Source organism: Papaver somniferum, chromosome 9 (assembly GCF_003573695.1).
Source record: "Papaver somniferum cultivar HN1 chromosome 9, ASM357369v1, whole genome shotgun sequence".
Lineage (NCBI taxonomy): Eukaryota > Viridiplantae > Streptophyta > Magnoliopsida > Ranunculales > Papaveraceae > Papaver > Papaver somniferum.
Genome location: NC_039366.1, coordinates 204,081,213 through 204,093,731, shown reverse-complemented (window position 1 = coordinate 204,093,731; position 12,519 = coordinate 204,081,213). Strand labels below are relative to the sequence as shown.

The following is a 12,519-nucleotide window of genomic DNA, read 5'->3' as shown; positions in this document are numbered from 1 at the left end:
AAACATATGGTTTACGGATCATGATGTGACGAGGAGTGGTTTTCATGTGAGATGAAGTATTTACTAGGGGGGTGATATATATCATCATAGTATTGTTTTCAAAGTTGTGATACAACTGACCTTTGATGTTGCGTAATAATACTATGACACAGTATAACAATGATTGAGATCAATTGTTTTCTCATTGTTATAGATACGGATCTTCAACAACTATGATGCTCAGTTGAACACTTATAGAATCACTGGAGTACTTGGAAGTGACGAAGATTTCGAGTAACGTTGAAGAACCAAGGATATCAAGCATTTGGATGAGAAGCTATAAAGTTTATTTATTTGGTAATCCATATGTATTGATAGTTTTGTTACTAAAATTGATAAAGTGGGAGATTGTTAGAGCCTTTCTCGGTCGAGCTCGCAAGCCTTTTTGTCTCAATATTGTTTGTCAAGTTTAGTTTCCAAAACTATAAGTCTTGATTTCTAGTCTACTTATAGATATGTCTCGGACTAGGATAGTAAGTGTAGTTGAGATTTAGACTCCACGACGTTCATCGAATGAAAACGAAGAGCTACTCAAGGGAACTTGTGGAACTTCATCAACAAAGGTATGTGGAAACTTGAACTCATCTATCACTAAAAAGTTTATATCCTCTATCTCCTATTTGGGAAAAAGTCGTATGCTATATAGACTTTAATTATACACATTTGATATTTCGAACCGAGTTTATATCTATTTCTCGAAATATTTGTTGGTAAGATTTCGCTTTAACCAAGTTCATCTTTTATTCTTGGCTCAAGTCAAAAGATGATCATGTGAAAATATCCTCGTAACATCTTACATGATTTGTATGAGACAATCATTTGGTGTAGACTCAGAATGTTTCGTATTGATCATTTTATCACATGAAAATTGCTTCGAAGATAATAGTTTGTGTGAGACAACTATTGTCGTCTTCTAAGAATATTCCAACTATTGAAATGGGGGTTTAGAACATGTAACCATGTGGATATAAACATAGTGTGTGTATTCACATTTGTGTAAAGTCCAAATCCGTGAACCATATGGTATGTGTACCCGTACGTGTACTGGTTGGTTATGGAAGTCTGAAAACTAAGTATGCGTACCCGTCCACGTACTGGCGGAAGTTCAGGTTCTGTGAATTTATGCTGGAGTTTGGAAGAGTACCAGTTGTTGATGGTGAGTTTTAGCTTAGGGTTAAAATCGTAAAACCTTACATCTGATGTGATGTCACTCTGTAAGGAAAACGGAGCCATGAGTGTCAACCTCCCCACTGGCATATTTATTGAGCCGCTCAATACATTTACATGAAATTTACCCAGACTTTTGGATATAGCAACCATCCGAAACACTCTATACATTTCGGCGCCTCGCCTATATAAGACTCATTGAATGCTTTTCCTGTGCTATGTTCCCCGGTAGAACCCTTAATATTAGTATGGCATGACGGATTTGTGTTCACTCGCGGCAGAGTAGCACGGATTTCCAAGTACCAAAGTTAAGGCCATTGCACGAAATGCTCAGACAGAAAACACAGTGCACTCTATAAAAAAGGAATTTTGTGGCAGCACACAAAATCCAATTAATTTTTGTGATAACTCACAAAAAACTTGTGAACCTCACTAATTTGCAAAATAAGTGTTTTGCGCCCTGTGCAGTATATTAGACCCCATTGATCGAAATTACGCTTGAGCAACCAAGCAATAAATCCACCACGGATTAATAGGTGCAGAGTCCTGCTGAAAATCATAAAAACAAAGAGTAACAGAGCGCAACAACAATGGGAGGAAGCGTGGCGATGCCACAGGACAGCCGACGCCACTTGGCCACGCCCCATGCTTGGCCGGCTCCCTACTTTCATTGACCAATAAGGTTTTTCTAAACCTTCCACAACTCTAAAAGGGTGGAAATTGTGTCAAGAGGTTATCATACTAAGTTGGCTTCCCAAAACCATGCCAACATGCCAAAAAAACAAACATGCCAGGCGCACATACCAAACGCGCAAGCCAGGCGCACATGCCAAACGGCATGCCATTCGCACATGCCAAACATTCTACCTACCGCATGGTACATGCCATATATGCTAATTATGGTTTCGACATGCCAAACCCTAATTTAGGAAAAGTTCTCGCGCCAACTGAGCCAAATAATGTTCCACAGAATATGGGGGTCGATGTGGCCATTAAAACTGATGTTGCCACACCACGTTTGAGTCTAACACCACCGTGCCAAAAATCCAGTGGTCAGCTACGCCAGGCGCTACTTGCATCATCATGTTGCTGGCATGCACAAACTATTTCCATCCATTCCTCAACGCCAATGGCATGCACGAACTATGCCAGTCATGCCGCAACGCCACTGGCATGTACTAAAGGCGCCACTGTGCCATTGTCAGGCGCCAACAGAAGGTAGTCACGATCAACAACTACCCTTCCCAATGAGATGCAATCTCATCCATCCAAGTTTGTCACCGAACTGACAGACTTGTGACAACTTTTAGGCGACCAGCCGCCTAAGTCCAGTGGCCATGGCTACGCCAGGCGTCACTTGCACCACCGTGCCACTGGCATGCACGATCCATGTCATCCATGCTGCAACGCCGTTGGCATGCACCAAAGGTGCCACTGCGCCATTACTAGGAGCCAACAGAAGGTAGCCATAATCAACGACTACCCTTCCTCATGAGATGCGTTCTCAACCATCCAAGTTTGTCACCGAACTGACAGACTTGTGGAAAATTTTAGGCGACCAGACGCCTAAGTCCAGTGGCCATGGCTACGCCAGACGCCCACTTGCACCATCGTGTCACTGGCATGCACGAGCAATGCCATCCATGCTGCAACGCCGCTGGCATGCACCAAAGGTGTTATTGCGCCATTACCGGGCGCCAATAGAAGGTACCCATAATCAAAGGCTACCCTTCATCATGAGATGCCATCTCAGCCATCAAAGTTCGCCACCGATCCGGCAGGCTTGTGGCAAGTTCCAGGCGACCAGCCAAGGCAAGCCTACTATCACCACATGCTACTTACCTGCGGCAAGCCTCTTAATTTTAACTTGCCACACATAGCAAAGCGCTACATGTTTTCCAACAAAACACTCGAGACATCAAACATGTCATAAGATGGGGAATACTCATCAGGGTATTGGTCTGGCGGTTTACAACGTGCTGCGTGCAATACGCCTGTTACAAGAAAGTGTCATAAAGATAAAGATGGGCGGTTAGTAATAGAAAGAAGTAATGGTGTAAACGGATCCTTCATTATGGAAACATAAATTCCCGGCGTTACACATTACTCTACTCTTCCACCACTCAATCGTTTCCACTTCTTACGAGACCAGGGTACGTTTTATTGCGACTTGTATAAATAGGTCTCACCTATTTCCACCAAACAACAAGTTTTGGTCAGAGAATAACACAGTATCCAGAAATCACCTGAAATCACCTGGTAGCTTTCCATTCTGCTAGCCAGTTCTATTTTCTGATACAAGTCATAAACAACCACACCTTCAGAATCAACTATTCTGGTCTCAACACTTTTTTCGCTTCCCTCCTTAAGACCAACCCTTCTCCTTCACTTTGTGACCGAAGCAAGCCTGTAATGGCCATTTCTTGGTTTAGGCCAGGGTTGTACAGATTGATCTCTCGAATCAAAAAGTACTCCCGTGCAGTACATTGTTTAGGGTCTAGACTCGTCTTTCATCCACACATACGAATTTACCAAAACCAACAGAAACCTTTTTCACCCACAAACACCAGTATGTGTATCCGTTCGCGTACTGGCAGAACCCAAACTCAGTCCGGCAACTTAAGTATGCGTACCCGTTTGTATACTTGAGTAGGTTATGTTCTAAAATCATTTTTTTCATGAACTAATACATTTATAAATTAAGGAATGCAATCTTTTGTAAAACGTAGCTATAATGTTCATGAAATTATTCAAGTGAATCAAAATCGACTTTTCTTCAATTGTGTCTTGTATACTTCTATGAGAATATAAACAATTAAAAAGCTCTGTAACTAGTTTCATTTGAGTCATTTGAACAAGTTATGATAATGATGAATTAGGTTGATATGAAAGTGCTCATATGGCGAACCTTGGTTAACTATTGTTGAACCAACTAAGTGTACACGTTTAGGTACGGTTACCTTTATCTTAATGTTGGAAAATCTCATTTGTGTATAACAAGCTAAGTTCGATCTAACGGTTTAAATATATTAGCTTGAATCTAATCAGGTTTTCATCTAAAGGTGAATATTTGTTACCAAGGTAACATTGATTGTAAACCTTGATTTGGAGACTATACAAAGGAGAACTCTAGCAACTTGGAAATCTAATCCTCACACCCCTGGTGTGATACTAGTTGCGACTAGAGTCGATTCTTCTTTAAACTTAGATTTTTTCCAAAACCCTGTTGGTTAATGACTTAAAGACTTCATTGGGATTGATAAGCCAAAGCCAACTATTTCTTTGTAGTTGCGTGTTCTGATGTTGCTATTTTCTATTGTGATTCAGTACTATCTTCTTTAAAATTTGCTCGAGATTTATCTCCGACAGACAAAATTGAAAAGTAGTCACAAACATCTTCGTCTCATCGTTTATGATTCTAAAAATTGTTTCTTTAATCGATTAAGATTATTGTGAGGTGATTGATAATACTAGGTTGTTCTTCGGGAATATAAGTCACGTTTATGAATTTGTTCAAGTTCACCTTGATTTATCAAAATACGGAACAAAACTCGTATGTATATCTGTGGGAGACAAATTTATCTATTCAATAGACTTTTATGTGTGATATAGATTATCAAGTCTTCGACTTTGAGTCGTAGGAACTTTTAGTTGTGGGTGAGATCATCTAAGGGAATCAAGTGCGCAGAATCCGGTGTGGTTCAAGAGGCGTAAGGAACGCAACTCTACCTTGATCAATGTGAGATTGGTTAGGGCTCAACTACAAAACAATCTTAAGTTAACTTGGAGTAGGCTAGTGTCTGTAGCAGCTTAATACAGTGTGGTGTTTAAATCTGGACTATGTCCAGGGGTTTTCTACATTTAGGGTTTCCTCGTTAACAAAATTTCTGGTGTCTGTGTTGTTTCATTTCCGCATTATATATATTTATACAATAAAAATATCACAGGTTGTGCGTAAGATCAATTAGTTAGATAATCCAACCTTTGGTTGTTGATACAAATTTATTGACACTTGAATATTGGTCTTTGGTACCCTTCAAGTTATTTCTTATTATTCAATCGGGCTCGCAAGTTCATATTTTTTTGATTGCGGATTGAATTGAGAAATTGAGATATAAACTCTTTGATATTCTTTTCTGGAGATTGAGTCTAACTGTCTAGTTGATCCTCTTAAAAGTGTATTGAAGTTTGTCCATACAGGTTGCTAAGAAAAATATTAGATGTGGTTGTTAGACCCCCACTTTTTTAGCACATAAAAATTGTCTTTCTCAAACCTGGAACGTAAAACGTTGCAAAACTAAAACCAAAATACAATAGTGTTTCAAAAACTATAACTTACGGATTTTCGAGGATTTTCCAGGTTAAAACTGTAAAATAGCTTTTTATTTTCTTTTCTTTCCTGAGTAAAGTTAATTTTTATAAAAGCCCACCGGAGATTAGCAAAAGTAAAAACATTACAACCCTAAGGATAGATAAACTATCTAGATGCGGCCATAGACACTCACGTGGATTAAATTGTAAGGAAAATCTCGTGTTACACTCTCAATGGCTAGACTTAACATCCCAGAAAGGGTGAGCAAAAAGTCCGGAACCGCAGATTCATATGTATTCGTCCAAAAAATTTCAGATGAAACCCAATCCGCAAAATCTATGGACCGGACACGGGTGAAATTTTCTTGAATAGACACGCCTCTCCTCGGATCTGAGCCTGGAATAGAAAAATCCGCGGAATACTTTCACCATTCTATTGGAGATATGCTATTAGACTTTCTAGAACTCACACAGCTTCCGCCAGACGGTCAGCATTATAGTATCTCCGGTGTGGGATCAATTTTTTAACAAACAAGCGATAAATAATGACGGGCCTGGATTGGTCCTAAGCCCGATTCCACCTGAAGACGGGATTATGATGTATACTGGACCTGCTTCTTTTCTGGGATTTCGCAATGTCCTGAAGCTACTCAGCCGTCCAATTCGGTGGTTCTATCTTCGACCAAACCCTTATACACTTGAGAGGATGTTGAGCCAGCAGTATAATCTTGTTCATCTTCAACCAGAGATATCAAGAAAATATGTTCGATGAATTATCTTGCTTAGATAATGATAAGATTAACATGTTAATCTATCATTAGAAGCTAGCTTTTAAATTAACATCCAAAAAATCCTGACCTTAGCATTGGGTGGAAGCCTACAAAAACGCTGGTCAGTCAGCCATTCGCTACCCACTCCTACCATTCCTAAATCTGAAATTTACATATATTGAGGCAAAATTTTGGGGGGAAAAGATACCTGCAAACCTTTTTTATGGTCTACTGCTAGATCATGGATAAAACGGACGGACACAAACAAGCATAACTACTTGGCAACAGAGAAGATGCAAGTTAACACTGATAACCAGAAAGCAAGAGTAGATTTATGCTGTTGGCCCGTAATACACCCGGTAGTATAACTGGGTATTACATACATAATGTAATATAAAGGACTTCAGGAAAAACATTGCACCGCATTTACTTGGCAATTTATAGAAGATACGAGACAACAAGAAAGATTGATCATAACTGCTCCAGAATGACTTCGTTTGCACTTACCCTAACCATGGAGCTTCAACACGAAAATTAAGCTGCAGAACTCATCTATATGTCTTGTTCAGCGAAGTTTTTGACATTGCTAGGCACACGAGTGTCATTGGCTCATCATCACCAAACATATCTGTCATAAAAAATTGAATAGTAACTGTTAACGAGTCTGCACTGCATTGACAAGATCATAAGAAAAGAAAACACTCGGTTGATTGTAATAACAGCATTTGAACTTGCAATATGAAAATCTGACTCCCTGAAAATGAATACAAAAAATAAGTCCGTATTGGCAATGGCCAAATAGCAGTTATAGGAATAGCTAGGCCATTAGTCAGATCACTTGCTTTTTCAGTTTTTCCCTATTTCTGACTTCAGTCTAACTCATGGGTAGTATCTGCAGGTTATTGTGATTGTATCTCAGTCATACCAGTCGTTGGGGTGGAGGCTGGACCATTATATTTCACAACCTTACCCATGAAAATTCAGATTCCAGCACAAGAATGTCAACTTCTGATTACAATAAGATGCATATATAAGCAGCTAAAACCAGGATCAAAATGATAGAAGACAGACAGAGCATAAACTGCAGAATTTATTCTAAACCACCAAATGCGAAGATAAGTAATTTTCGGAAGGGCAAAAAAGAACAAACTACTTATGATTAGTCATTCCAAATAATTAATACAGGTCACTAAGTTATGTGATCTTGACTCATCTTCAATTATCTTTAATGCTATATCCCTCAATGCCTCACTCTTGTTCTGTGCTAAGTGTTCAGATTACCTCTCAAAGCTCTGAGTTTGAATAGAAATTTTACGAGATTAACAAATGCACAAAGTAACAAATCGAGGCCAATCTGATAACTATGTTAATGACATACCATTATTTCAACATGTTTTAGTCTAATCAACACAATGGGCCATCAATAGCAACATAGAACATGTTGTCATTGAAGGAAACAGCCAAGCAACGATTAAGTATCTTCAAGGAAGCTAATCATCTATCCAGTGGCAAAGTATAGCAATCTTAGAGGAAGTAAAGATCTTAGCAAGACAATTTCTTTTTTGGGTTTTCAATAGGCAGACAGAAAAGCAAACAAAGTCGCAGATTTGTTGGCAAAAAAGGGAAGAAAAGAGGCTTCTGCAGTTTTTTGGACAAATTATGCACCTTTCTGTTTAGTTCCTACCATAGATTTTGACACTGTCAAAGCTCAGGATATATGTAATCCAAATTTGAACTGTGTACCAACTACGGATGAAGTTAATCAGATAGATCCAGTCATCGGAAGAACAATTCAACTTGAGTTTGTTTTTAATGAGTCTGAATCGTTTGATTAACAGAGTCTCTTTTAAGTAGTCCATCTTATTCTAAAAAAAGGGAGAGGTAAGACGGCTGTCAGTATTGACAATGGACTAAAGTCAACACCCAATACACGCACTGGAGTTAAAATGCAACAGATATGAGTTAGGAGTAAAAGCATATAAGTGGATTTTTGTTATTTTATTCTTTAGCGCTTATGAAATATCAAATATTAGGCCAATTCGCACCCCTGGTAATTCTATTCTTTAGCGCCTATGGCAAAATCCTCGCCGTCAACAGAATATTGTCCTGCATCTAGGTAGTAGTACTGTATAAGGTACTTAGCCAGAAGGTATTGATTGAAGACAAATAATTATTTCGGTTGTAGTTAACGAAAGAGTAAACACATAAATCATGATCCTTATCACATATAACTCTCTCTACTTGACTCAATGTTCTAAAATATCCAATGAATAATGGCAAACTATAGTGCTGTTTCTACGCAAACTTCTAATTCAATGAAATGAAAGTGACTGTAAAAAGAGAACATACTATAAGGAACCCAACTAAAATGGATCACCAAAATAATAAATATCTATTGATTATGCTAAGAAGTAACTAGTAAGGACAATATAGACTCCCTCATACTGCTGGGAAAGGTCCCGCTTTCCACAATTTTGCTTGACTTCAATGTATAAGAATGAGACAAGTTACTAAAGCATGCTGCATTCTACAATTGCAATTAGACCAATAGGGAAACAAATCACACATTGACGAAAAAGTATAACTTACAAAACAACTGCCAAAAAGTTGAGATTGATGACTATAACAAGCGACTAACAGTAAGCTTCACATGATACTCATTAAGATGATGTCAAAATGTTTATGAAATTGCAAGTTGAAATGCATATAAATATAGTCAGCGGGAATACCAGGGATTTCATCTTGAAAGCTGCTTTGATGTCAAGTCACGGCTTTTGCCTCTTCAATTTCAGCTGACTCCATTGTTTTGACATCTTCTTCTCCTAATTCTTTCAACGAAATGAAGGTATTCTTGTGAGGAACTATATTACATAATATAATACCAGTACCAGCAAAACCCACAAGCTGTTTGGAGGTTGAAGCTACTGCATTGTAAATATCCAGAGTGTATTGACAGTAACTTAAAACACTGCCACTCTTGGTAAAGGTTAATGGGTATGTGGTAGAGGCAAATGGGTGTTTACTTTGGGGAAGACTAAACTTACTCCAACCAAATGGCTCATGTTCCACCTGCTTTTTCATGACAGGAATATTGTTCTTCTTTTTCAGTAGCCATATCTCATAACTTCTGAAATTGGTGATTTCATTGTAGAATGTTCCAGCATAATAATATAAAACCCCTCCCAGATCCCCAATAAAGCAAAGCGGGGTGTAATGAGACCCCAGTTGTGGGTGAGGAGGTAGTGCAACATGTTCACGGAATTTTTCCTCAACCAAATCAAAAACAAAAAGCTTTCTTTCTTTACAATCCATCCAATAAATTGCTCCATTTGCAAACGCACCACAAGAAGATTTAACGTTGCAAAGCATAGAATCCCACTGCCCAACATTTCTCCACCCTTTGCCGCTGCCGAGGGTGTATACGGCAGCCTTAATAAAATTAAGTTCCTCATAAAATTCAACCACTTTATACTCATTAGTTGAGTTAAGGTAACCAAATCCCTTCCCACGAGTACTAAACTTATCACTGATATAATTCGGAAACATAACATATTCTTTAGTCATGGGGTTACATATAAAATAAACATTATCTTGCCATCCAAATAGACAGACTAAACCATTAAACGAACCCATTATGCGGAAATGAGAAAATCTAAACGGAAACGGAAGGGTTGAATTCATCCTTCTAGTGTTATGGATAGTTGTCTCATGATCAGTATTCTCATTATACTCAAAATAGTGAAGGAGATTTTCTAGTGTACGCCCCTTATAAACTACCGCAAGAAAACTTAACTTACCAGAATCATGACCATGTAAACGAGCTAGATGCATTTGAGCGAACGATGGATGATGAGAAACCAAATTCCTCCATGATCTGCAAACTAATTTGCAATCAAGAATGGATTCAGTTGGTAGTCGAGTGATAATGTCGAGTACAATATCTGTTGGGAGACGATTCACCATTTTTTTTTTTTTTTTTTTTTGTTTGATCGGTAAATTCCCCAATACTAAAGACGGATTTACACAGAGATTTCCCGTCAACGAAAGCGGATTCACACTGAGAAGTTTTAGGGTTTGAAGAGTTAGGAATTTATATTGCGGAGAGAGCAAAGTTAGGTTAGGAAAAGTTAGGGGTTTACAAAGAAGGAAATAAATCTGGATCTATTGAAGGTGGTGCTAGTGGATGATGAAAAAGATCAGATCTTTAATGGAAGAGGTTATGGATGCAAGTATCAGCGCCGCCTTGAGTGGTTGTACAACTTGTAGGGGCGATCTAGGTCAAATGAAAAATGCACTTCTACTTTATACTCGATTCGATCGAGTGAAGTTTGGATGGTTGGACCCCCATTTTTTCTTAGGCACACTTTTATACAGAGTGCCCGTGCCTTGGTAAACCAGTCCATGTTACACCAACTCCCAATTCCCGAAGCATCTTCCAAGTTAGGCCAGTCCATCTTGGCGAGGGCGATGAAGTTTGTCTTTGCACTGGAACGGGGTCGTTATGTTCATTATCTTGGAAAGAGATCTCATTAAAGACTTCAGAAGTTTTTAACATTACTCTGAATGTTGCTCACAAGTTCAGTATTCAGTATTACTCTGAATGGAGATTATGAAGAAACTAATGAATCTCCATTTGCAGATTTAATCAATTTCATAACTCTTTCCAACTTAAAACATGGTAACGGATCCAGTGCATCCAAAATTTAGGTCTTTTTTTTTTCCAAATTGTATTAGAACCATCTTGCTTGACCCTCAAACTGGGTCTTTGCTACAATGTAAATCTTGCTTACCGAAAATGATTAGCTTCTTGGAGAGAAAATAAATCTCCCATACTAAATCAAATATCAAACTCCAACAAATAATCTCAAAGTAGGTACCAGTTATATATATCAAGAAAATAACAACCCCCAAGATTAAGTTAAAAGCTGTTTCTTTTCACTTAATTGATATCTAAATCATCATCTGCTAATCTGTAGGGGAATCCAGACTTACCAAGTTCGCCAAAACCTTCTCCCATGACAAGTGATGGATCTGCATTATTGACATCAGTTGCAGCAATATCAGAATTACCAAGTTCGCCATAACCTTCTTCTACGAGATCTTCGGCATCCACTGCAGAATAAAATTCAAACACGGCATCATCCACTTGCGGTTGGAGTCGTGGTGGCTGGTGTGATGATTAAGATGCACACAATACACTTGCAAGTATACAAGGTCAATATTTGTAGTAAAAGAGTGAATAGGGGTTTGTCCACAGGGAGAGGAGCATATGAGAAGTTTTCCTAACTAAGATGTGTAATAAGCTAAGGGCAGGCAAGGTTTCAGGCAGAGAAATAAGAACACAAGGTAAGGCAATAGAGAAGCAGGCTAAGAACCAAAGCAGGGAAAGATAAGCAAAGAACCAAAAATGCAGGGAAAGGCAATAAAGAAGCAGTTAAGAAAAGCAACAAACAACCAAGGCTTGGCAGCCAAGGGCAAGAGGCAGGATTGTGTTCAGTGCACTGACTTCAGTGCACAATAGTTATAAAATGCAAGAAAATGAAAGGCAAGAAAAGTAACAGGTGATACAAGCATACAAGACTGAAATTAAAAGTGACTGAAATTAAGATTGATTAAAGAGAAGTGGTGGGCAAGCCAAAGCATATGATCCACCTTGTATCCTAATCAAGTGACATGGTCTAGGTTAGTTCAATCCTAAGCATACAACTAGAAATGAAAGAACACCAACTTGCTCACTAGTCTACCCCTAGCATTGGCTGTCTTTTGACAGTACAGCCAATCACAGGCTCTATGAGCATTGGCCTCTCTCATTGCACAATCAAACAACAACAGGGAAGAACTATCCTAGCTCATTCACACTTGACAGTGCACAAGGCTTCACTGAGCCTTGGCCTGAAGCTGATTAGCTCATGCTAACCATGAAGTGGCAACATACATACATAACATAGATAATTCATAACATTAGCAACATATCAGATAACTAAAACATAAGCAATTGCAATTAACTGAAAACACTGAAATTTAAGTTCATAAAATTTTAGCAATTCTCTACTGGCTAGTCCAGAGAGGTAAATAGTCTCCTTCTAACTTCCCCAACACCAATTTATACCCATTACACAAATTAGGTTTTCCCCAATTTTCCCCAAAGTCAGTAAATTAGGTTTTGAAATTACCTACTGTTGATGAAATTCTCGCTCCATCTCGTCGACCCATCTTCTATTTCTCTTCTGAG

At 38.6% G+C, this 12,519-nt stretch overlaps 1 protein-coding gene across 1 annotated transcript; it reads right to left on the bottom strand.

The window, feature by feature from the left end:
• Positions 1-6,874: 6,874 nt before the first annotated feature.
• Positions 6,875-10,717, bottom strand: LOC113313754 (F-box protein At3g07870-like). Its single transcript, XM_026562544.1, has 2 exons — positions 9,017-10,717; positions 6,875-6,915 (listed from the first exon to the last, which is right to left on the bottom strand). Exon 1 carries the CDS (start codon positions 10,248-10,250, stop codon positions 9,048-9,050), a length of 1,203 nt encoding a protein of 400 aa, XP_026418329.1. The 5' UTR covers positions 10,251-10,717; the 3' UTR covers positions 6,875-6,915; positions 9,017-9,047.
• Between the last annotated feature and the right edge of the window lie 1,802 nt (positions 10,718-12,519).

What these genes read in the sequence shown, in the direction of transcription:
- LOC113313754 (XM_026562544.1), bottom strand. Translation starts at nt 10,250, where the DNA reads ATGGTGAATCGTCTCCCAACAGATATTGTACTCGACATTATCACTCGA.